Source organism: Mugil cephalus, chromosome 14 (assembly GCF_022458985.1).
Source record: "Mugil cephalus isolate CIBA_MC_2020 chromosome 14, CIBA_Mcephalus_1.1, whole genome shotgun sequence".
In the NCBI taxonomy this organism is placed as follows: domain Eukaryota; kingdom Metazoa; phylum Chordata; class Actinopteri; order Mugiliformes; family Mugilidae; genus Mugil; species Mugil cephalus.
This window is the reverse complement of record NC_061783.1, coordinates 17,637,117-17,663,676: the sequence shown is the minus strand read 5'-3', so window position 1 is coordinate 17,663,676 and position 26,560 is coordinate 17,637,117. Positions and strand designations below refer to the sequence as shown.

The window sequence follows — 26,560 nt, the reverse complement described above, 5'->3', positions numbered from 1 at the left end:
AGGCGAGTGCATTTATCACTTTTTGCGAACAATTGGCTTATTGGTAACTCTGCATTACAATGTTTATGCTAAGCTAAAGCTAACAGCTTCTGGTTCAGGCGAAGATTAAGACAATGCCTTGACGGCTTTCAAAAATAGCTGGAAAATAGCTGCACACTAATGTCATTAATGTTTGCAAGGCTATGTATAAGGAAAGGTTATGTCTTCTAAATTCCTTTACTGTCCATCCAGCAATTGAATGCTTCATCATACTGTGGAAGGCAACATATCTTCAACTGGAGAATTTTTTATTTGATTTTGATATTTGATGTTTTTGCATAATACGTGACTCATATTATCAACTGTCAACATCGTTGCAGAATAATTTAATCAATGCGCTGATTAATCAGTTGATTCTTTCAGAGATGTACTGCCGAATTGATACTACAACTACACACTAATCTCCCTTACCAAGCCTAAAATAAATTAGTTTATAGATTTTGGTCAGTATAAACATAGTTTGCATACAACATTGCATGCTTCCGTGTCACATTAACTGCTTCCATCTCCCCAGTCACCTCCTGCCCCACTATTTAGGCTTATGAATACAAAATGGATTGGTTCCTCTCTGTCTCTTTCTCAAAAATATCAAAAGATGAGAGTTTCACAATGTCCGTCTGCTTTTAATCAAATTTTATCCCATGAGTATGACCTCTCTCCTTTTAACATTATTTCATGACTCATGTAGCTCTGAGTCTAGAGCCAGAGTTCCCATGTGAATTTTCTTTTTTTTTTTTTTTATTCATTTTGTGCATTTTTCAACCCAACTGTTTGGCAATGCAACAGCATTTTTAAGGCATGTTTGTCACATCTAAATGTTTCAGATCATCAAACCTATTTAAATATTAGATAAATAAGATAATACGTAAGTAAACATAAATTGCAGTTTTTAAATGAAGGTTGTTATTATTAAGAGAAAACAAAATCAACGCTATGGAGGGATTTTGGCCCACTCATCTTTGACGAATTGTTGTAATTTTGCCACATTGGAGGGTTTTCAGTCATTAACCGTGGTGGTGGTAGTCACAGCTGCCCTGGGGCAGACTGACGGAAACGTGGCTGCCAATCCGACAGCCTGACAAGGTGGATTAAGTGTCTTGCTCAACGTCACAACAGACAGACTAGGGACTGGACGGAACTGAACCGCCAACCTTTCGGTTATTGGAAGATTGCGTGAGGTCGGGACTTTGACTCGGCCGCTCCAAAGTCTTCATTTTGTTTTTCTCGAGCCATACAGAGGTGGACTTGCAGGCGTGTTTTGGATCATTGTCCTGCTGCAGAACCCAAGTTCCCTTCAGATTAAGGTCACTAACAGATGGTTGGACATTCTCCTTCAGGATTTTTTGGTACATAGCAGAATTCATGGTTCCATTTATCACAGCAAGTCTTCCAGGTCAAAACTGCCCCAGACCACCACGCTACCACCACCAGATTTTGCTGCTCATGTGATGTTTTTTTTATGAAATGTGCTGTTACCTTTTACGCCAGATGTAATGGGGCACACACCTTCCAAAAAGTTCAGATTTGTCTCGTCAGTCAGTCCAAAGAGTATTTTCCCAAAAGTCTCCTCATCATTTCTTACCAGGCCCTTTCTTATGGTGGAGTCATAAACACTGACCCTACTGAGGCAAGTGAGGCCTGCATCTTGGATGATGTTGTGGGTTTTTTTGTGACCTTTTGGATGAGTTGTCGCTGCTTTTGGCCGCCACTGTTCCATGTTTTTGCCATTTGTGGATAATGGCTCTCATTGGAGTTCGCTGGAGTCCTAAATCTTAAGAAATGACTTTATAACCTTTTCCAGGCTGAGATCTCAATTACATTCTTTCTCATTTGTTCCTGAATTGGATATTTTGGTCAACTGCACTTTGTCAGGCAGGTCCTACTGCAGTGATTTCTTGTACGGGAACAGGTGTGGCAGTATTCAAGCCTGGGTGTTGCTTGAGAAGTTGAAGTCATGCGTGATAAACCACAATTAAGTTTAACAGGAGATGAAAATAGTTTTTCTTACGGGGCCATGTAGGTTTGGATTTTATTTTACCTTTATAATTTAAAACCTTCATTTAAAAAGGAGGAAGGGGAAGGGGGGCACTTTTTCACACCACTGTATATATAGGGTCATATTATTGACTATACATGTAGCACAAGATTTCATGTATAAATATGAAAAAAATGCATAAACTTTATACAATATATGCACTTCTGTGGATGGTTTTGAAGCAGTGAGGATGCATAGTACACTCAGTGTTACTTATTGGTATCAGTGTTTGAATATTTGAAACCACAAGATGGCAGCAAAGACACGTTTACGTTTTTTTTTAATTATTATTTCCTATGACCGCAAGTGACTGTAGCTGAAGACAGGGACAGAATTTGGATATGGAAAACCAACTGTGCCACAGGTTGACCAGGAGTTCAGAAGTTCAGAAGTTTGCATTGTGTACATCGCAGAACAACAATGACTGAAGGAAACCAGAAACAAAACTTTGCCTTTGTAAAAACATGGTGCATGTTGAATCAAGGGGAGGGAACAAAAGTAATCTCAAAAAAACATTATTCCTTTTCTGCAACCTGCCAAAAAACACTACTTTAACCTCCTGCACTTACAACTTACAACAACAGAGTTTCTGGTGCAGTAGGAGTGCAGATTCCATTTGATAGGTATTCAGCCAGCCACACCTATCGTGCATTCCTCCAGTGTAGTCTGGACCATTCACATTTAGGATGCCTTTCAGGGGCCACCTGAAAAACCAATGCAGGTTATGCATTATACATGCTTTGCATACTATGCTATTTTACAAATTCTAAGAAGCACCTGTTTCTGGTTCAGTTGAGCAATGTGTAGCCTTTGTTTCCTTTCCACCTGTGATTGACTGGCTTACTTCAGACACCAGTAGAATGTCAAGCTTGTGAATGTCAAACTTCAGATCAGGTCATCCGAAACCAAGAACCTGTCCTGTTTGGATGTTAAAAATATTTTAACACTTTAAGATGCTCTTGACATTTGACCATAATTTATTTGACTAATAATTATAATAATAATTATAGGTTCCTGACTTGTATGGTCTTGCATACTTCATTCAAACTAAAATAAAACAGTTTGAATTGAATCCAGCAATTCAGTTTTTAGTGTACCAAGCCTATAGAATTTTACTAAACTGCACCTTGTTTTTGTAAACAACTGCAGGTTTGCAGTATTATACAGGCAAAGCGTGTAAAGCTTATCTTGTTAAAAGTGTAACTGTGTTAAAATTAGTCAAATCTTTGGGAACAATTGTTAACAGCAATGTTCTAAATGCAAAATATGGCTGTCAGACATGTAAATAATGTTAGCAGAAGAACATGTAAAACACTGAAGCCATTTCTCACAAGGCACGTGTCATGTAAACGTTTTGACTCTAAAATGGCAGACAAATACTGAGAAAATTGACTTTGTTCAAGATCTATCTTTGTCTCACAAGCTCTACTTGAAAGATAATGACCAAATTTATATCAAATATGTGCCTTTTCCCCCTCAAACATAAGTGGTATTAACACAATTCCCGTCCCACACACGTTAGCTTGTTCACAGTCTGACCTTACTAGGCTAGCATTAAGATTAGCCAAACTACGTTGACTGTGTAGACAGCTACTATGCTGTTAGCTGTGTCTAATTCTAGCAAATAGAACTATGCATCTTTAATACACCATCAAGATATTCACAAAAAGAAACATTAAGTGGCCTTTTTTAGCATGTTTAGTTTAGTCATAGATGGGTAGTAGCTGCTAACACAGTCAGAAATTGGACGCTAGCTAATGCAAGCAGAGTTAAATTTGGTTTTGTTTCAAATCTGCATTTAGTAGTAAGCAAACCACAATACAACTCAAAGCTGCATGACAAAGCTGGGCTGACAAAGTTGCATTTTCTGGCAATACCGAGTAGCAGTCTTAATAACCCGAAGAGTTGGACAGTTAGCTGTAGCACAGTGGTTAATGATGTTATTCTGAATTTCTGTTCACTCAGAAAGCCTTTCTTTTTTTTATATGTAAAGAGATTACCAGTGCACTATTTTTCCTGGTGGTTGCTGCCGCCTGCATGTTTTTATATCACTAGCTGAACTCTTAATTGGCAGTCGCTCAGTGTTATTCATGGGTTTACCCTAGATGTTTGTATGCCAGACCATTCTTAGATGGATCATTTGGCATGGAAGGTGTACAACGAAACAACAAATGCTTTAAATTATTGTTTTGTGTTGTAAATTTGCATAGAAAGAAGAGAATTTACTGCTAAGAAATTACACAGAGGCTTCTTTTACTCTTTGATGCACAATGCCACATAACCAGACAAGACAGAAGGGTGCAAATTGTACCTTTCTCCATAATTACATGGGGTGCATTCCTTTCATGCACCGTGCTGACATTCTCCAAACTAAGAGCCACTCCCCTCTTTGTAATAAACCTCTATCAAGGTTGCAAAATGTTCCGTAACATGTATGTGCACAGATCATGATTTAAAGGTGCGCCCATATAGGTTTACAGAATGTTTGCGTCTCTATTGTAATCAGCTATGTGGGTGCAAGTCTATCTCTTAACCCATCTCCTTTTAATTTTGTGTGATAAGGAGTACTATAGGAGGATCAAACTCACTGTCATGATTTGCAGGTGCCTCAGGGTTTGGGTGCGGCTCTGCACAGGCAGTGCTCACCATGTTCTAGCAGGAGAACTAATCCGTCTGTGTCCCCCTGACCTTTAAATGTTGGGCTTGGGATGTTCTTTTTCTTTCTTTCTTTTTTTACTGTATATTTGATGAGTTGCATGGATCTATAAGTTAATGTGCAGTTAATATTCTCTTACAAGTTTAACCTATGTTTTGATCTGCTGTTTGACATCGACTCGTTCTCTGTGGTCAGTGTTTGGATTGGAGTCTGTTCAGACACACAAACAGTCAAATAGTTTGCACCCATGCATCCTTAGCGTTTTGCATTGCTGTGCAGTCCATTTGGCGTCTTGCAAATATTTCACATTACACGATAAATGTCATTTCCCCGAAGAATTTAACGGGCTATGTTGTAACCGAAACTGCAGCATGTACACGTAGCAGCGTTGGCATCCGTACTGCTTCATGATCATAGGGCTTCGTGACCTTTTAAAAGTGCATCACATTAGTCACAGCGATTGAGAAAAGCACATTTTATTCACATGACCTTTAAATAATCCTCCTGGTATTACACTTGTGCCTGTCACCTTGTTTGAACCTGTAAGTGTTTAACGTACTGGACCAAATAGATGTTTGATGGCAGTTGACAATGATGGGTACTGAAACAATGAATCTATGTAACAGAGTCATTCTGTCTAGAAATTACTAAACTAAATTAAAAAATACCACAGATAAACATTCAGATTTTTTTTAAAAAAATGGAGAATAGGTCTAAAGGTCGCATTTTCTTAAATGGATAAATGGCAATTTATTTAATAATTTCTTTAAAAGTCGCTATCTAGATTGAATCTGTTGAGTTCTGTTGCTTTTTGGTGTACTTGAAAAAAAATGTACGTCGTCTTATAGGATTTACTTAAGCCTACCTTCAGGCATAGTAATGTGATTTAGTTTTTACTTTCATAAAATTTGGAGACTTTTCACATTGACACTCATTAGTCGATGACGCTGTCAGGAATCCTTCCTCCATCATCGCTGGAGGAGAGAAAGAGAAAACATGTATGCGCAGACTGAGCAGTTCGTCTCATGTAAATCAACCCCTGTGCTTTAAAATGTTGTTTGTAACACATTCACTTTCAGATCATCACAACCGATAACATTCAACTTGTTCTTAACGCCATCACCTTTGATTTGTTAACATATTGCCATCATGTAAATATGTCGCCTGTCAGCCGTATAATTGCCTCCACAACACCTCGCACTCAACTATGTAGCTATCACATTCATGGATGTTCTTGTCCGACTGCATTTTGTGTGCTTTGTGTTTCCCTCATTCGAGAGAAGTGTTTACTTGGAGTGACCTAAACTCGTCAGCTGACAGTGTTTTGCTTAGCCGCACACGATCCTCTCGGCAAAAGCTCGCTATGGGTTGTGTGCCTGTGTTCATGCAGAAAGAGAAACTCCTACTTAAATATGTTAAATATTTACCCAGTGCAGATCAAGATACACAATATAGTTTGCATCGTTGGCACTGCGTGACCACCACACCCTTGAGCTCTTCACTTTCTATTCAGTGAACTAGTGACCCTTACAGTATTGTTATTGTCTTTTTGTCGTCATGTCCAGGTCTCTGACGGCTTCAGGGACCACCACAGAAGCTTCGGAAAGTCCCCAGACAAAAGGCAAACAGGAGTCAGTTGCCAAAATGAATACGAGCTACAGCAGCCTGAACACCACCTTGAACACGTCTCCCCTCCGGGAGGACGAATCCAGGCAGCGCTATCGTAAGCTGTCTCTCATTAATGAGGCTGATGACACCGATGTCAGCCAGGATACAGTGGACTTTGCTAAAACAAGCTCCGCTGGGACAGATTATACGTGGAGAAATAGATTTGAGGGAGTAACTCAGTATAAACCAAGCAAAATGGATGATTCCTCTTTTTTGGACTCCCTGAGTTACAGAGTGTCCGACAGCAGTTCCAGTAGCTACTCCTTGTCCTCCTCCTCCTCCTTCGCACTCCCCGAGGCAACAGCATACACGAGCAACACCTACTCCTCCTCCTCCTCCCCCTCCCTAGAGGAACCTAGCACTCTTGGCAACAGACTGAGTGACAGGGCTGAAGTTTATCTGAGCCGTGAAAGCGAACCTGCGCGAGATGCGAGAGAAGAGTGGAGGAGGAGGAGCTTAGTGGAGCAGGTGGAGCTTGGTGCACCTGCAGGTGACATAGACAGACAGGCAGGGAAAGAGTCAGAGAGGATAAAGTCACACTGGGACACAGAGACTTTCCGTGCTCCTGGCTTCACCTCGACACTCCTGAGCAGTTACGACAGCACCGATCATTTTGAAGACGACGAGTCCTCACGATTCACTGGAGTGTTCCAGGCCACGCGAGTGGAGCTCGTCTCCGACGGTGCACTTCCCCTTTGCACTCCCCCTGCCTCCCCTGACAAGGAGTCCCCCATCCAGTTTGAAATGGATAGCCTGGTGGATACCCTGAAGAACATGGGGCCGTCCATGAGGCCAAGGACCACGGGCCTACGGGCTCCTCCTCCGACCCTCATCTCCTCGCTGCCTCCAATTGTGGAGGATGCTCCGAGCCCGTTCCCCTCGGGCGTGACCGCTGCCCCCAACAGCCCCACAAAGAAGATGGAGGGCACTTCAGCCGAGTCCCCCAATGGACTGTACACTCTGCCTGCTGACATAGGACTGAAGAGGAGCGCCCCCAGGGATGTTCGTTCTCCTCTGGAGCTGTTGAAGCAAAGTCAGGTATGTACATGAACACTGTTGTAGTCTAATGTTTCTGTGCTTATTGAAAACTCCCCATGCTGACTTACATGTGATTAGTCTTATACCATTCTTAGAATTTGTTTAGTTGCTTTTTACCAATTGTACAGCACAATTTCAAATGTAAGTTATCAAATCCCTTAACACCTCAGTTGAAATTCCATTCTTCTGCATTGCACTGTGGTGGAGCCAGAAATCACAGAGGTGCACATGCCGAAGCATAGACAAACAAAACCAAAACAAGGCATGACTCAAAGATTTGGAAGTTGACAGGAACATGACTTTGTGGCTGCTGTTTTGTAATTTTGTTAAACACAACCTTTAATTTACTGCACATGTTCTTACCACCTGCAGGACCAGCAAGAGATCAGAACAAGAAACCTGTCCTTGCCCCTCAGAGCATCTACTGCCAATAGTATTGTGATGAGAAAAGACTCTTCTCCTGAGGATGCGCAGTCCCCGGTGCTCAATGGAAACGGAGCAAGTCCAACTTCTGCCCAGAGCTCTCGCCTAGACAACAGCTTCCTCTTCGGAAACTACAGGTCAACGTCCGTGGATCAGACGCAGGATAATGGCAAGACCCATCTCCCAATCTTCCGCACCAGCTCGCTGCCGGAAAGGGGGCTCTCGAACGACCGCTTGAGCGCGGGGCTGAAGGAGCCCAGCGACCTGACCACCGGCACCGACCCGCCGGCGTCCCGCTTCGAACGCTTCTCTTTCCTTTTGAATTCCCCAGGTTCCGGAGCCGAAGACCTGAACACTCGCATGAGCCAGGCGCCCTCGATGAGCATCGGCTCCCCATCCTCCCACAACAGCCCCACCCGCCTCCTCAGCCCCACCGGCTCCATTGACCTCCACCGGCCGTACACCCCCACAGACTCTCCCTTATCTATGTTTGGCCAGACCGTCGGGATGGGTTTGGGTGCAGGCACCGGGACAGTGGGCGCTCCCATCCTGCAGAGGAGCCTCAGCAGTGATGGCACCATGGGGGTCCAGACTTCATTGTTCGGCAGCGTCCATGGAGGGTCTCAGTTCCAGAGCCAAGAACCTGACAGGAATTTAGTGTCAAAATACAGAGCCTTCCCCGACGCCTATGTGAGTATGACCACACTTGTGCACACATAAAAAGGTTAAATAGTATTATTTCGTAGCGGTCCTTTTTTTTTGTAGCGGTAAACGAAGAATCCAGGTCTGATTGTTGCACAGTGTGCAGGCTTGTCTGAGGCATGAAACGGGATTCATGGTAACATGAAAACAGATCCTTTGTATCACCTATTATGTCAGCAGCTCAGACAGATTTCTTCTCCTCACTCAAGTGCAAAAGACAAACAGCAGGCCAGGCTGACAAGAGGCGAGAGAGATGATTTCGTGTGATTTGTTGTGTGCAAACAAGGGACACATTTCTTTCAGAAGTGGCTTGTTTTGTTAGTGTAGCATTTATCCATTAGAGCTCCCTAATCCTAACGTACTGCACGCAGAGCCTCAACAGTCATTAATATTGAAAGTGCCTGGTGGTGGTTGGAGTAAAGCAGTTTGTGCTCCACACATGTCCGCACTTGTTCTTCCACGTAGGCCTTAACTGATTAAGACTTGCCTTTTAAATGATTTTTATTGGCAAGAAACACACATGCCCAAAGGCTGCCATCCCCCCCCCACCCCCTGTCATTCTCTTTACACAAACACATACACATGAATCCCGGTTACTGACGCCTCTTTAAGTCACTCTTCTTGTTCCGTGCCTCCTATAAAATGTTTTCAGGCGACTTCCCACACGTTATTACACCTTATAGACGTATGAAACACGACAGCCGAGGGGTGTTGATACAGGGAGCTAATGGGTCTCTGTAGTTTATCATTTTAATCCACGTAAGTTTGAGGCTCTTCTTTGAAAACAATGGCAGCTGGTGGTGCAGTATCAGTGCTTTTAGCAGTGTTCAATAGTTGTGGCTGCAGTAGAAGCACACACCATGACCTAAACCAAGAATTTAGACCATGGCCTCCAAGTGAGATGTAAACGAAAAGGCAGTCAAGCAATGCTGTCAGACTTGTGTGCAACAAACCCTCTACCTAGAAAATGCATTCCTGTCTGTGACAACTTCTACCAAGGCAGCTAAATTATAGCTTGCCACCGAAGACACCTTCTTTGTTTTATCTTGGTCTTTTATTACCTCGTCAAGATCTTAACACGGGCGTCTAAATGGTGCCGATAGTTTGCCACTTTTAAAAAACTTAGAATAAGGTCTCCTGAAATATTATGTAATATCACACATCGGCTATATCTTGTCCCAGGTGTCAACAGGGATGTGTTTTACAGCCTCATCCTGCTCTGCTCCGGTCACCCGAAAGAAAGGGGAAGTGGCGGGTGAACGAGTCAACATTGTAAAAGTGAATTGTGTGCATATCTCCCCATGTCAGAGTAATCAGGGAATGCCTCCCTACATGTATTGAAACACACTTTCTCAGCTGGTGTGCAGAGCAGCACCTTCAGTTTTTTCATTTATTTATTTTTTTCCCCCCCGCAAGTCTCCACCGAGATCCCCGCCCATCCCAGCTATCTGTCTGTTCCTGCAGAGACGCGGGCCACACCTCACCTTTTGTATTTATCCACACATTTCTCCTCCCGTCCGTTCTGTATTTCGATGAAGTGGAGCAGGCAGGGGCAAAGTGAGGTCGAAGGGGCGAGAGGAGAAATGAGTGACGAAACGACGATCCGCTCTCGTCTGCAAGTTCCGTGTGTCTCAGTGGTTCATTAGCAATTTGCCTCAAGTTGTTCATACTTTTTTTTTTTTTTTTTTTTGTATTTATTCGTATTCGATTTGCTGAATGGGCACATTCCGTTTGTGGTAATTAATTTTAAGGGAGAGCACATCTTGTGCCCAGTCAGCTGGGAGGGAAGGGAGCGAATGGGAGAAAGTATGTGCGTGTGGGTTGGTTTGTTCGTTGGGCATCCGATTGGAAGTAAACACCTCAGTCCTCACAAACGATGCAGCTGTTTGACTGTATAAATTAGTAAAGGAGAGAAGTTAAGGAAATTTGAAGTATAATTGAACCTTTTAATCTAAGTCACGTTAAAGTTTTAAGTCAGGGGCCACTGATTTGACTAGTCAGAGTCAACCTCAGAGCTGTAAACTTTGACTTGTTTACAGTAAATACATGAAACCATGCAAGCTACCTGTGAGGAAAACCTCAAGCGTCTCCCTGTCAGACAGCCTGTTAGGTCATGTCACCAATCCTCCATTGTCTAAGCATTTGTCAATCGTCAGTTCAGATCACATCCTTCTGGGGTAAAGCATCGATGCATTGTTCACGTTGGTTTGTCAGCCCCGTGGAACGTAAATGTTGACTTTAGGTATACACCTGTGATGCAAGATGACTACAGCATGTTTTCGGGTTCGTAAGGTTCACAAGGTTCGTAAATTAGGAGGAAACAGGGCTAGCTTGTAAAAAATCGGCTGGGGTTTTGTTAAATGTGAGTATGCAAAGTCATTACTCAGGTTTTCTGCAGGTACACGTTGATTAGAATTAGAACTTTATCATCAACTAAGTGCTGGTTCATTGTCATCTGTACACAGCACACAACATGCACATTTAGAAAAGGGTGCTGAAAGACTTCTCTGTGGGAGAAATACTTAATTTGCATGCTACTTGTTGCACATGCCTGTATTATTTTTTAAAATAATCAGTTTAGTGTGACACACTCATAACACATTTTTCACGCTTTTGGGAAGAAGGAGTGTAATGTTTTCAGAAGGATGCGAGAACATTTGCAGGAAATTGCCAGGTTCTGTTTTGTGAAAATATTGTTGTTATGTCCACCAATGAAGATGAGTCACTTCTTTTGCTTGGCGCAGTTTCGTTATTCTTCCTTGAAATGCGTCTAATCGCCGTCCAAATGAAATTAGGGCAGGGACTGTTGGAACAGTATCTCCGGTAGCAGGCCCTCTTCGGTCGGTAACACGATCCAGATGGTAACCTCTTTCCTCCACAGCTCCCAGAGAGTAGAGGCCAAGTGACACCTGAGACAAACAAGCACACAAAACCCCACTCACACACAGACACACACACACCAATCTCGACCGAAAATCAAAATTTAAATTACACAGCGGTAGCCTGCTACCGCCCCGTAAGCTGGACAAGTCGTCAGCTTGGAAATAAAGCTCATTCATCACTTGGTGCATGGGCGCACGGAAGCGGCAGCTCAGGCTGCCGTCATCAGTAGGTTTAGTATGCAAAAGCATCAGGTTAAACAGGTGCAGTGGAGGAATATGACCTCGTCTGTCAAACACCTGATTGTTACATCGTGAAGGATGTCTTCTTTCATCACTACCTCGCTGATGCCCACGGGACCTGTTGAGTAGGGTGTCCTAAACATAAACAATGCTTGGATTGTCTGGCATGTGAAAATGCACCTCTTTGAAACTCTTTTTTTTTTTTTTTAAATCTGTTTACAACATGAGACTTATTTTCGCTTTGTTTTTTTATTTGTTCACAGCGCACGAAAGAGAAGGAGCATGGCAAGCTCAATCCTCGTCCTGGAAAGGTGAGTCAAATAATAAAATGTACATGTAGATGGCTACTTCAACTGTTAGGCTGAGCCGTCACTGTGACTAGGAAGCACATTACTTTGGCATTTTAATTGTAACTACATAAACAATGCCCTTGTTTTTTCCGGTGCCACCAAATGGAAAAACCACAACACATTAATTTGAGAAGAATAGAAAAAAGACGATGCAAAGTGGCTATTTTTACTTCAGCATTTCTGATTCACTAAAGTGTTAATGGCAGGGCTTTAATCTAAATTGTCACCACGTTTGGTGCAGATATTCATGTTCCACTGAGGCAGAATCTTAATAACTTAATCCTCTGAAACGAGACCCAAGGTACGATCTTTTAACTGTGGGTTGGTGTTCACCATGTTCACAAGAAGGGTCCATATAGGCTACGTATGGAGAATATCAGTTTAGTACCAAGTTTACAAATTGTGACGTCTTTGCAGAAATGTCTGAATATGTGTGACAATCATGTCGATATTAGGTTTCACTATCTGAGCCTTTTAGTTCACTTTTCTAAGTTATCTGCTAGCTGTTAGCTTATTAAACTGTCAGCTTCGGTGCCTTCTACATGGCGCCAGTGTTGTTCTCGCGACCAACGTGACAAACATTTTGCGTATCCCATGTTAGAACCACAACTCCATTTGAAGGCAGCCGTTATAGTGTGTCATTGTGAGCAGGTTAGCATGCTAACGTTAGCATTTAGCTCAAAACTTCACCGTTACAAAATGCAACGTGCTCTAACATGGCTGTAGACTTTTTGTCTGAACTAAATCAAATCTGTTGTTGTATGGTAATTACTTAATCACAGAGCTTACGCGTAAATGTCAGCGTCTCTCCATGGCATTTGACATCATTGTTATCCATTCCCTCAGAATATGGTAATGGTTCACCTGAGGGCAAATAATGCACTGATGCAAGACTTCCACTGTTTTTCGCGGGCGGTTAGCGCATGTACATTCACATGGCTGATATTTCATAATCCTTTTACATTAGAAGTAGCAGACAGTCTGGTTAAACCCTTTGTTCTTCACTGACTAACCTGGCTCCCGTGGATTTTTGAGGCCTGGGTTTTTTCATTAAACTGCAAACACGCTTTCTAGTTTGCATGTTCGCTAAGGCTGTGCACCTTATTTTAAAGGTCAGGCCTGTTTCTGCTTGCTTGCTGCACAGAGAATATATTGTCACTGATGCTGTCCATTGAGGATTGTGGCTACTAGAGGTGGAGCTGACATTTAGCTCGTCTCACTTGCTGCAGGGCCTTAGACCCGACAGTACCGAACATGCCTGAGCTGCAGACACATACCAATGATGACCATTAAATACCTACTGTGCAACCTCACTACTATGCAGACCTTTGATAACTTCTTATATTGGAGGTCTTAACTCATTAAGTATCTGTGCCACATGTGGTTGTACTGTATTTAGACCATTCGGACCACATGAAAAGATCGCATGCCTCATGCAAGTTTTTCAGGAAGTTGTTGTTTTAGAGGGTGCATTGGGGATTAGCATCGCATCGAAGATTTATTCCAGCTCAGTTCCAATATTTTGTTGACCTTTTCACTTACAAAGACCACACCTTAACTGATGCTAAAAAGTTATTAGTAGGGGTGAAAGGGAGATGAAAGATGATATTCAGCTGAAGAAGCGAGCGTTCTTGTCCCCCGCGTTCCTGTTATGAAAGAACGAAGAGGAAGAAAAGAAAAGAAAGATGATGGAGGCTGTGGGGTTGAGAACTGAGATGCACCTTTATAGGTAGGACTTGAGGCATGGGCTCGTTCCTGAATCTAACACATAATAGGAGATTAAGGTCTTGCCTGCAGTAATAATCTGCCAGTACTCTAATTTCAGGCCGTGTGAAAATGGATCATGCTCATTCTCCTTGCCTGTAATATTTAAATGTAATATTTAAAAATAACTTTCTAATCGACAGAGCTTGTTTTATTATATCATTATATCACTGCTTAAAGAATCCTCATTTAAATAAATGTCCGATCGTCACTGTCTGTTGCCAAATGACATAACTCAACAGTGACTGAACCGAGGAGGTGGATGAACCATGCACAGTTTATGATAAATGATAGTTTATCAAGATTTGTGTTTATCAGCAATTCCATAATAATAAATACATCCATAGGTGTTAAATACTGTTTCTCCTGGTCCCACTATGCCATAAGACAATAAGACAAGACACACTACTCAATCTACACCACAACAACATACACTGTTCAGGCATAACATCAAGACCACTGACAGCAGAAGTGAATAACATCTTGTGACAATTCACTGTTTTACTGGGAAACGTTTGGACCTGGCATTCATTCCTGTGGATGTTACTTAGACGTGTACCACCTACCTAGATCAGACCAGGCACCCCCACCCCAGAGCAATGACACTCCCAAACTGATCAAGTCTTTTGTGGGATGATCCACGAATGTCCATTCACGAATGTACGTTCTCTAATGAGTCACAACTGTTTTGGAGGCACAAGGGAGACCTACACAATATTAATAAGGTGGTCTTAATGTTTCGAAGAAGATGAAGATGTACTGAATCAACAAGTGTAACTTTTAAATGTAAAGTTAATGTACACTGTTAATTATATGTAAGACCACACAGTTGTTAACGGGACAGAATATAAAACTGTTCTTACATGTGTCCACCTCTCTGCTAGATGTACATTTTTGACCGGCCGGGGCTGTGCGGCCAAAGGATCGAGATACGCAGCGATGTGGTGGACGCTACGGAATGGGAGCTGCAGGAAACCATCTCCATCAGGGTCGTCAGAGGAGGGTGAGTGGATGAACTTTTCTCAACATTTACCTCTGCTGTTGAACCTCGTCATTCAGTACACCACAATGCCCTTCATGAAGTGGTGCTACAATATATCCTCAGAGACAGCGCAGAAAGTGAATTTTTCATAACAGCTTCTACCATTTCTTTTGTGCATTGCATTGTGCACGTGAATCTGTAACATCAGGCTTAGAAATGTGTCCCTTCGGCAGATTGTTCCGACTATCGTATAACGCGAGGGTTCAAACTCTCACTGAACAACGAACACGATAAATCTGTGTCTCTTCCTCATGTCACCTCCATCTATTTGGCACTTAAACCTGAAACCTGACTTTGATATTCCAGATGGCAGATGGGACGAGTCTCCCCGCCTGGTTTTTCTTGAAAAACTGGATTTTTTCAAAATAAAAAAATCCTTTTGATGTGTTCAGGTAGCATTAAAGCGAGACTGCTGTCGATACGCTTGTGTGCATGCAAATTCCTTCCTTTCGTCAACACACCCAAACACAAGCTTAAGCACACACTCGTCTTCAAGGTTGGAATGTTCCTCCGTGGACGTCGGCCAACATCGCGAGCGTGCACCCACCCCGGTGGCGCGGCTCTGACCCGCGCTAACGCCAGACTTCTCACAATGAGATAATTGCCCTCAGCCCACGCAACACTTCCTGCACCAAAACCACAGCTAATACTTAAATTAAATAGAGATAAGTGAGTGGTATTTGTATCCTATTAGCTTCTGACTTAAATGAAGATTTAGTGGATTTATTAAGAAATCTTGGTCATGTTGTAAAGACGGTTTACTTCGCTGGCCCTTAGTCACGTCTTCGATGTCAGTGGGATCTTACTGCCGTAGTTCACACACAGCCACAGGATACCTGTGGGATAGTTGTAAATGGCAAAACCCTGTAGCACGAGTGGAGTTGCGTAACAGTCGCCTAAAGTCAGCGTGCAAGTCGCACGGCTGCATGGCCAGCACTGAGCAGTGGTGCATTTTTATCACTTCTTACATCAGTGTTTCATCTCTTATAAGCAGAACGTGTTTTGACGTCCAAAGAAGTGAAACTTTCCGCTTCCTGGAGAGAGCAGTTAAGATTTCATTTGATAATGTGCCCAGTAATGGAAATGACGTAATTTTGAGATTCTGGCAAAATCCAAATTTTTAAGATGGAACTCTTATAGTCGGAGCCATGAATGAATGAGGGAGGACAAAGGTGTATGAATTCAAATTCAGATACTTTTATTTGTTCCCCGTGGGGCAGTTTAAGGCACAAGTGAGCAGCGTGACGTCCAAGTACAAAACAGTTTTAAGGTACAAGAAAACGCCAAGAAATCGAATAACTTTTAACTTTCCCAACTGTTCACGGAGGAAGTAAACATGAGTGTTAAGAGTAAAGTGCAAATGTAAACAGGAATTACAGGGATTATATACTTACACGTTATTGTAGAGGTAGTAAATATAATAAAAGAAATAAATTAAAAAAAAAAACTTATACTGCAAAGTTTTCAGTGTGTAAGAAAGCTCCTGTATTTTTTTGGATTTATGTCATTTATTGGAATTGAATAACTTTTCATAGCTGCGCAGTAGTGAATGACCGGGTTCATCATTTGTTTGCTCTTCATCAATGCACAAATCCTGTCTGTGCATGTATTATTTATTGCCTTCTCCAGTGAAAGCCTTTATTTAACACAGCAACAGCAGCAGTAGCTGATAGATCATGTTTCACCATCAGAAGTATAATGATGCACTTTGTTCCTTATGTGTGAGGAGACACTTTCGACAGAATAAGGCTGCAGGGCTACGGATGCATGCGCACTGAGAAAAATATTCAAATATTCAAAAGAGGTGCTGTATTTTATCTTCTTGCGCAGGTGGGTGCTGTATGAGAAGCCCAACTTCAAAGGGGAGAAGATCGCCCTGGACGAGGGAGACATAGAGCTCACCTACCCCTTCAGCCCCCCGGAGGAGCAGCTGCAGAACGGACAGGGCTCGGGGGAGGAGGCGCAGGACGGAGAGACGAGCGAGGAGCAGGCGGAGACCAAGCCGGCCCGGAGGTTTATCGTCGGGTCTGTGCGGAGAGCAGTCAGGGTAAGAGGGGTTCACTTCCCTCTGATGAAGTTTGGTGGAATAGTTGATACATACACATCTGCACTGAAGCTTTTCTAACTCAGTGGCGCCATCTAGCGTCAGAAATAATCCTACTGTATTGGATAAAAGGAAATTCATTGAAATATTTCTTTTGGTCCCACTAAACTCTTATATTGATATTAACCATAAATCTAGCAGATGTGTTATGAAACCATCTTTTAACAGCTAATAAAGTATATGAGATAATGGTTGGTGGCATAATAATAAAAAAAGATTGTATTCTTTTCAGTTTCAGTGGTGAGAAAGAGGTTTTATTTCCATTTTATCCTCCATTACTTGTGGTAAATAAACTCTCTCTGTCTCCCTTCAGGACTACAGCGTCCCAGACATCAGCCTGTTCCCTGAAGAGAACGCGGAGGGGAAGAAGGTCATCTTCAGAGACACTTCAGAGGATGCCAGGATCTTTGGTTTCCCCATCAAGGCCAATTCCATCATCATCAACGCCGGGCTGTGAGTTCTGAATTATGGCTGTTTTTTTTGTTTTGTTTTTTTTTTTAATTCATTTATTTATATATTTTACATTTCATCCAAATTTCAAGAAAAGATTTCATAAGTTTTCAAATCATCTCGTGTGCAGGTGGCTCGTCTACGCTGAGCCCTTCTTCCAGGGCGCGCCACGGGTTCTGGAGGTGGGGGGTTACAGTAATCCAGCAGCCTGGGGAGTGGAAAAGCCATACGTAGGGTCACTACACCCACTCAAAGTCGTAAGTGTTAGGAGTATTTGCAAAGCTCCCGTCCATAATAATTGTGTATAAATCAGAATAAAAGAACCATATATTAGCTCTCATTTTGTTCTATTCTGTTTTTTAACTCAGGGTGAACCAAGAGTGGAGAACATGACAGAACCTAAGGTAAGGACCTACAAATTCAAACAAACTCACCAGTGTGATTGGCACATACAGTATAATTACTGAAACGTACAGTAGAAGGTCATCAGTTGATTCTGGTTGTAATTGATACTCTTTGCCTCTAGGTGGTGATCTACGACAAGCCGTACTTCACTGGGAAGTCGAGGACCATAACCACTAACATGAGAGACTTCATGACCAGAAGAGACAAGCAGCAAACCGCCTTCATGTACAGCGCCGGCTCCATCAAAGTCGTGGGAGGAATGTGAGTGCAGCTTTATGGTTTTTGCACTTGGTGACCCCTGAAAAATCTTGTGAAAGATAAGTTAAATAGCACATGAGGCGGAAAATCAACGCCCCGATCGCAAAATAATTTCAGTGTGATCACGCGTGTGTCGTTCCAGCTGGGTGGGCTACGAGAAGGAGGGCTTCCGAGGCCACCAGTACCTGCTGGAGGAGGGAGAGTACCACGACTGGAGGGTGTGGGGAGGCTGTGATGCGGAGCTGCGCTCTTTGAGAGTGATTCGAGCGGTAAGTTGCAAGGACTCTTTCGAAAACCCTAATATTTCTTAATAAATAGCAATTTGTTAACAAGTTATAATGTTCCATGTCCACCAGTATGAGCCAAATGCAGACCCTTTCCCTAGAGAGGTTTCTTTAGAATATTATTTTTCTATGCTTCTTGTAGGTGTCCTGACCAAAGGTCCATGCAAATTTCCTTCCTTTGCAAGATGTATTGACAGCTTTCTTGATATTTCAGCAGTTATCTAATTTGTTCCTTTACGCAGCCATTTCCTTAACCCTCTATTTTTTTTTGGAGGCGTTCTTTAGTGTGCTTTGAATCATTTAATCAATTAAAAGTTCACCTTCAGCTTTGAGAACATTGGCCTCAAAAAGCCTTAATATTTTCACCACTATGCTACATGCAGCCAAACAACTCTACCTTCAATTCGTCTGTTCGAAGCAAAAGGCTGCGTATTTCTATATGTTCAGAAGCAGTTTTACTATTAAAGCTTTTTGAAATGCCAAGGCTTTCATTGGGTTGGAATTTGTGCAAATAGGAGAGCCATGCACATCTTCATGGGGACGTTTTGTGGACTTTTATGGAATTTGTTGTGTTTCAAATAGCTTCTCCTTGGGCTGAATTTACGAGGGCAGCTAGGCCTGGATAATTTAACGCCTCACAGTTATTCTCCTCCTTCGAGTTGTTTTTACACTTCACCTGCCTGGACCACATGAAAAATTCACAGTGGCCTTTGGGCGAGTTAAAGCATTTCCTCATTTTCATGGCAGGACCTGACAGACCCCATGATGGTGATGTTCGAGCAGCCGGAGGAAGACCAGGAGGGCATGCAAGAGGAGAACACCTTCGAGGTGACGGAAGCCATCGCAGACGTTGAGCTGTTCGGTTACAAGACCTCCACGCGCTCCATCCACGTCCTCAGCGGGGCGTAAGTCAATAAATGCGTTTGCGCGTCTCGCAGCGTCTCTCGGTGAATTGGAGGTTTGGTGTGTCACAATTCCCGTTCTCTTCACAGTTGGATCGCCTACTCTCATGTGGACTTCTCTGGTCACCAGTACATCCTGGAGAAAGGTTTCTACAATAACTGCGCTGACTGGGGCTCCCAAGACACGCGGATCTGCTCAGTCCAGCCCATCTTACTGGTAAATGGATCACCAGTTAAATAAAAGTACCAGTTTTAGAAGAGTAGCTTTGAAGTCATTTATTTACATTTTTCATATATTTCTTTTTAGGCTCCAAGTGAGGAACAAAAGAGTAAGAATGAGGTGAGTATTTCTCAGTTATGTATTCCTGACTGTCTGCCAAGTCAGAAGTTTATAATATTTTTATAGATATGCTAGGCCGTTGCTATTAGCACCCAGGGTTCAACCGGTAGAGAATGGCTAAGTTTACATAGTGAACTGGTCTGTTTTAGTAACTGGCTGTGTCTAAAAATGGATGAACTCTCCATGACGGCACATATGGAAGCTCAATGTCGCCATGTTGACTGTGCCTAAATCTGCCAAATTCAAAAAAATAAGCAATTCTTATTTATTTTTTTTTAAACCCCTGTGATTACTAGTTGGTTTTAATGGAACGCACGGTATTTTCTAAGCTGGAAGCCAGCCCAAACTCCCTCTGCCCATAAAATATTTGAAGGGGAGAGTTGGTCTGAAGTCGATCATTGGCGACTGATCATGTCCCAGCAGAGACCTGCCAGACCAATCAAATAGTTTGTTTTGGGCTTTACATGTTGACAGAAGGAAGAGAATTGAAGTTTTTATTGTCATTGTCCAGTAAAAAAATAAATCCATAACGATAAACAGAATAAAGTTCAGCTCTCTGGTTTAGCGGAAATAAAACTGAAAGCTACAGCAGCGTAAAGACAAAACCTAAAGCAGCAGCGCACAAGAAGATTTACACAGCGGACACATGAATGTAATTATTAATAGTGGTGACTTAAACTGAAATTGATACCAAAGAGAAAACTGCTCCGTCACAGCAGCACTGAAAAACGATAAAGAAAGAAATATCAATAAAATTTACAATGCAAATGTATGTATAGTACTGCAGATCTTTCTATAGAGTGCAGGTGGACTAGGGAATCGGTATGGCGTGTCCAGTTATCTACAGAGGAGTTCTTTTCTTTGTATGGAAAATGGTCCATATTGTATGTGGTAAGAGCTGAGTCCAGCTACCACACCAAACCGAGCTGACTCTGAAAACATTAGACTATAATTAAAAACAAGAAAAACAAATCATCTACAATTATGAGTCTGAAACTCATAATTATCATAACTATCATTTGTAATCAGATGTGTCTGACCTACTAACCTGAGTTCAGATAAAACGTGACTTTACATATCTGGGGGAAAGTGGCAGTAGGCGCGCACGTGTTCGCTTTGATAGCTGCAATAATTCATGTCTTACCACTGCCTCGTGTCGGTCACGTCACTCAGCGCTGACGTTAGCTTGACTTTGTTTTTGCATGAGCTGGATCATGTGCTTCATCTGAACTTTATCACACATACACATAAAAAGAGTATTTAGTGGTGTCAACTGTTAGGTTCGGCCCAAAGGTTGAAAGTGTGTAAAACATAGCACATCATAAACAGAAGGCATTAGTCAAAACACTAGCCTCCTAACACTGACCTCAAATTGACAAAATTAAGATAAGTAATTCATTTATTGTGTTTATCTTTTTGTGTTTATCTGATTTGTTGTTTTACCCCTCTGTGCCAGGTAATACTCTACTCTGAGCCAGACTTCCAGGGCCAGTGTCACGTCTTTGACCGCAACGAGGAAGCAGTCCCAGAGAAACTGCTGTGCAAGTCGTGCCGAGTTTCAGGTGGAAGGTGAGGAAGTGGGAAATGAAGTATCTAGAATAATAATGACATAAAAAAAGCCAGTACACAAAGGAGCATGTAAACAGTATGTGGAGAAAAAATGGGTCGACAAAGACTGGCTTATTATACATTAAATAAATGATGTATGATGTGATAGGAGACATTTTTATTATTAACGGTGTTCCTCTGTGTTTCAGCTGGGTGCTTTACGAGGACAAACAGTACTCTGGGAACATGTATGTCCTATCAGATGGGGACTACCCAACTTTAACCAGCATGGGCTGCCCCCCCGGCTCCACCATCCGCTCCCTCAAGGTTGTGCCGACGGTGAGTTAGCACTCGGCTGTGAAAGACCTTTGTATTCAGTTTTTTTCTTTCTTTCTTTCTTTGAGCCTCCGTTATCCCTCTGTGCAGATGTTCTCGGTTCCCTCCATCTCCCTGTTTGGCCTCGAGTGTCTGGAGGGCAGGGAGATCACCACCGACACCGAGATCCTCAGTTTGGTCGAGGAGGGCTTCAACAACCACATCCTCTCCGTCAGAGTCAACAGCGGCTGGTGAGTGTTTGTGTCCCCTCATGGTTCTTTTTATTTGCATGATCTAAAGTTGCTGTAGAATTCCAACAAAGTTGCATGTTTTGCATCCTTTAAACTCGCCTCTCTTGTTCTTCATTTTGTAGCTGGGTGATATGTGAGCACAGCAACTACAGGGGGCGCCAGATCCTCTTGGAACCCATTGAAATCACCAACTGGCCAAAGTTTAGCTCAATGCACACCATTGGCTCCATGTACCCAGTCAGACAGGTTAGTTAGCAATTTGTCCTCTCAACAACACAGACATTAAATACACATTTAAAAAGGCAAAAATCTTTTGACAAGTAAAGTTTTAGAAACCTGAGTTTATAGAAGTTGGATATGTATGTCTAGCAGCAGAAAATATGTATTTGCACACTACATAAGAGTCAAAGTAAAGTAAAAAGAGGATTGTCAGTGTGGAAATAATGTAAAACAGCCATGATTTAAAATGCAAAACCAATCTCACGTCATTCCCGTAGTGACATGTGATTCACTGTCTTTTGTCACGTGTGGTGTTTTACCTTCTACAGAAGCGGCAATTCTTCCGTGTCAAGAACAAAGACAGCGGCCACTTCATGTCCGTTCAGGGGGGAGTGGAGGAAATGAAATCTGGACGAGTGGTGGTGACGCCAGAGGCGGAGCCGATGAGTGACATCTGGTTCTACCAGGAAGGACTGATAAAAAGCAAGGTAACATCTATGTCAAACTAAATCCTAAACTCTGCTGCAAATATTTATCCTAACCAGCATGAACGTAGTCTTTACTGAGCTGGCGTGTGCGTGTATCTGCCACAGATGTCCCCGACCATGAGCCTTCAGGTGATGGGTAACGTAGAGCCGGGATCGAAGGTGGTTTTGTGGACAGAGAACAGACAGCCAGTCCAAACCTGGACAGCCCACATGAGAGGCCGCATCACTAACCTTACTTTCCCTGGCATGGTCCTGGATGTTAAAGGTATGAGATTAGGGCCTTTGGCATGTAAACGTTTATTTGACTGAATGCTTCCATTAAAGATGCTAAAAATGAAATGTGTGAAACTGTATTTTATATTTGATGGCATTACATTTTTTTTTTTGAAAATATGTGTTTCTCTCTTAAATAGTCTAACTTAAATTGTAGAATCTCAGATTTTTATGTAATTTATGCTAGCTAGTTACTTTTACAAGACAAGTATTTCTTTAACTTGACTGAAACCAGTTTAGTCAGAGATTCCAATGGAGAGTTTACAGAGACCCTAAATAAAAAAAAAATAAAAAAAAGATTCACTAAACTATACACCGATCGGGCATAACATTATGACCACTGACAGGAGAAGTAAGTCACATTAACCATCTTGTGACAACACAGTGTTCTACTGGGAAACTTTTGGACGTGGTATTTGTGCGGATGTTACTTAGACATGTAGCACCTACCTAGACCAGACCAAACCAGACCAGACACCCCCCACCCCATAGCAATGATTGTTGATAGCAGCAGACGTCCCCAACACGATGCAGCCTGACACACACAAATACACTTAAGGAGCAACTTAAAAAAAATTTTTTTAAAAAAATTAAAAAACATGAAAAAATTCACTAGATCCCAACCTGATCAAGTATCTATGCTAGTATCCTTCATAGGACTTAATGGCCCCCACTAACAACATCCTGTTGCCAGACACCACAGGAAGGTGGTCATAATGTTATGCCTGATCTGTGTAAAAATTTAGTTATTCAACCAATAAAAAAAAGAGAATTTATCTCTCCTTGCAGAGAGATAACTTTTATCACCGCACCGTGTTTTTAATTATTACTCTTTTTTTCTCATCAGGTGGCAAAACGTATGACAAGGACCATGTGGTGGTGATGTCAGAGAACGACGAGAGGCCGAGCCAACAGTGGGAGATAGAGCTGCTGTAACAGCACTTGCCTTTTCAACCCAAGAACTTTTCCTAAGTATCTGCCCGGCTAACGCTGCCCCGCGATGTAATATAGTCCAGCGTCTGGAAATTAACAATTAAATGAAGCAATACAAGCCCTGAAAAGCTGCAAGTTTTGTCAAGTTTGTATGTAATGTCGTTCAGTTTTCCTGTGATGCCGTAAAGAGCCGTAGAGCCGAGGGTTCATCCGTTAAAAGGCAAGTGTGTACGTGACGACACTACTGTATAGGGATAATATGGAGGTTGTGGTTTTATTGAGGACTTTGCGCTTTATCGCACCACTCGGCAAGAATTTGAGTATTCAAACTAGAACCTCATTACTTTCATTGGATTCTGAGCCCATGCTTATTTTCCACCTGCACGAGCTTATGAAATCCACACTCATCTAACTCTGTTTACTCAAAACCCAAACCACGATTGAATTGCTTTTTGACGCTGATTTCCTGGAGAGAACACCAAGTTCCTTACCTGTACTTTATTCTGACACTGGATAAATGAAGCCAAAAGAATATGTGGCATCTAAGAAATTGATGCTTTTTTTTAATACTATGTTGTTTATATATCACTGTTACGCTCTGTGGGAATTGTTCCAGTTATGCAGTATATGTCGTTGCATGGTGTAGTGCAATGAGCTGGGTTGCGTGAGTCCAGTTTCTGTCAGGTTCCTTTTATTTCTTGGTATGTCTTTACGTCATCAGCTATATGTTAATATTTGATACTAAAGGTGTATAAAGTCAGATGCTATGTATGAGGGAGAGGTTTTAAAATATTCAAAAAATCTAAATAAACACAGTGGAACGAAACAAAAAGAGCATTTCTATATTCTATATTTGGACTTTTTTTCACTTTTGTTCTTCATTTCTGTTTTATTTAATTTTCTCTTTCATGGTATGTCTATGACACATTTTAGATACATACTGAAGACATCAAATATATGAAGCAAGATATATGGAATTACGTAGAAGAAAAAAAAATTTAATCACAAATATGTTTTATATTTTAGATTCCTCAAAATAGTCACCCTTTGTTGTTACCACTCAATGAGCTTCGTGATGTACTCACCTGAAATGGTTTTCACTTCACAGGTATGCCTTGTCAGAGTTCATTTGTTGAATATCTTGCCATCGATATGAGGTTAGAACTGTCAGTTGTGTTGTGCAGAAGTCAGGTGGGTATGAAGCTTGACTGTCCTATTTGACAGCAGATATAATTCATATTATGGCAAGAACCAGCCAGCTAAGTAAACAGAAATGACAGCCAATCATCACTAAGGACTAAAGGTCTGTCAGTCTGGAAAATTGCAAACCTCCGCTGCTGAGGATAAGTTCATCCGAGTCAACAGCCTCAGAAATCGCAGTTAATCGAAGTTGACAGCACCTCAGATTAGAGCCCATATAAACGCTACACAGTTCTAGCAGCAGACACATCTCTACATCAGCGTTTCAGAATCAGGCCTTTTTGGTTGAATAGCTGCTAAGAAACCACTACTAAAGACAAACAACAGGCAGAAGAGATTTGTTTGGGCCAAGAAACAGACGGAATGGATGTTAGATGGTCTGCACATGCATGGTTTCCACCATGAAGCATGGAGGAGGAGCAGGTGTGGTGGTGTGGGGTTGCTTTGCTCGAGACACTGTTGGCGATTTATTCAAAACTGAAGGTGCCCTGAGCCAGAATGGCTACCACAGCATCCTGGAGCTCCATGTCATCCCATCTTCTTTGCGTTTAGTTGGACCATTATTTAGTCTTCAACAGGAGAATGGCCCCAAACACACCTTCAGGCTTCGTAAGGAGAGTGACGGAGTGCTGTGCCAGATGCCCTGGCCTCCAAAGTCACCTGACCTTAACCCACTCAAGGTGGTTTCAGAATGAGATGGACCTCAGAGTGAAGGCAAACGGGTCAACAAGTGCTCAGCATCTCTGGGAACTCATTCAAGACTGTTGGAAAACCATTTCAGGGAACTACCTCATGAAGCTCATTGAGAGAATGTACAAAGCAGTGATCAAAGACGTTTTGAAGAATCTAAAATATAAAACAAATATTTGTTCATTCATAGTTTTGATGTCTTCCGTGAAAATCTACAGTGTAAATAGTCATGAAAATAAAGAAAGATCATTAAATGAGAGGGTGTGTCCCGATGGTGTCAGGTTTTTAGGTTGTTGGAGTTCCACCCCCCTCATTAAAGGGACAGTTAGGTAAGTAGGTAGGTAGGTAGGTATGTAGTATGACTCATCCGTAGTAAATGTATTCCCTGCAGTAGATATAAGGTGTTGGTACTGAAGCAAAGCAATTAACTTCTGTGGACAGAGGCAGCAACAAAATGTATTTTAAGGCTGTGACACATCATGGTAAGTGGCAGTGGCTCTATAGTTTTGTTGGTTAGTCTCGCTACCATTTCTCAGAAAAGAAATGGAAGTAAAACCACCCCCCTAATATTGTGCAGGTCTCCCTTGTTTGTGACTCATCAAAGAATGGACATGGGTCTCCTCAGGGTGTCCTATTGTGTCTGGCAAAAGAATGTTGTTTGTGGAGGGCCTTTGGGTCCTATGAGTTGTGGATCATCCCACAGATACTTGATCAGTTTGGGAACTAGTGAATTTGGAGGACAGGTACAACACCTTGCGCTGTTTTTTGTGTTTTTTTTTTCTTTTTGAGTTGTTCCCGAAAGCATTTTTGTGTGGGGTCAGGCTTCATCCTGCTAGGGATGGCTACTGCCATCAAGGAGTGTCATTGCTATGGGGTGGGGGTGCCTGGTCTGGTCTAGGTGGGTGGCACATGACTAAGTAACATCCACATGAATGTCAGGTCCAGAAGTTTCCAAGCAGAATACTGCATTGTCACAAGATGTTCTCCCATGTCAGTGGCCATAATGTTGTGGCTGTCAGTGTAGGAGGTTTTCCCGTTTTATCTCTTCTATCATCTTATTC

General features: G+C 42.2%; 1 protein-coding gene across 2 annotated transcripts in view; it reads left to right on the top strand.

Moving 5' to 3' along the window:
• crybg2 (crystallin beta-gamma domain containing 2) overlaps positions 1-24,435 on the top strand; it is a 42,764-nt gene extending 18,329 nt beyond the window's left edge. For both annotated transcript variants that reach the window (XM_047605786.1, XM_047605787.1), the window contains exons 5-24: positions 6,296-7,436; positions 7,809-8,549; positions 11,947-11,994; positions 14,682-14,800; positions 16,670-16,886; positions 17,257-17,396; positions 17,524-17,650; positions 17,762-17,797; positions 17,920-18,059; positions 18,199-18,325; positions 19,088-19,245; positions 19,333-19,459; positions 19,550-19,582; positions 21,039-21,151; positions 21,340-21,469; positions 21,557-21,696; positions 21,819-21,942; positions 22,245-22,403; positions 22,509-22,668; positions 23,524-24,435. In XM_047605786.1, coding sequence (XP_047461742.1) covers positions 6,296-7,436; positions 7,809-8,549; positions 11,947-11,994; positions 14,682-14,800; positions 16,670-16,886; positions 17,257-17,396; positions 17,524-17,650; positions 17,762-17,797; positions 17,920-18,059; positions 18,199-18,325; positions 19,088-19,245; positions 19,333-19,459; positions 19,550-19,582; positions 21,039-21,151; positions 21,340-21,469; positions 21,557-21,696; positions 21,819-21,942; positions 22,245-22,403; positions 22,509-22,668; positions 23,524-23,612 — 4,069 coding nt within the window. In that variant the 3' untranslated portion in view covers positions 23,613-24,435. The remainder of the gene's footprint in view (positions 1-6,295; positions 7,437-7,808; positions 8,550-11,946; positions 11,995-14,681; positions 14,801-16,669; positions 16,887-17,256; positions 17,397-17,523; positions 17,651-17,761; positions 17,798-17,919; positions 18,060-18,198; positions 18,326-19,087; positions 19,246-19,332; positions 19,460-19,549; positions 19,583-21,038; positions 21,152-21,339; positions 21,470-21,556; positions 21,697-21,818; positions 21,943-22,244; positions 22,404-22,508; positions 22,669-23,523) is intronic.
• Positions 24,436-26,560: the final 2,125 nt, after the last annotated feature.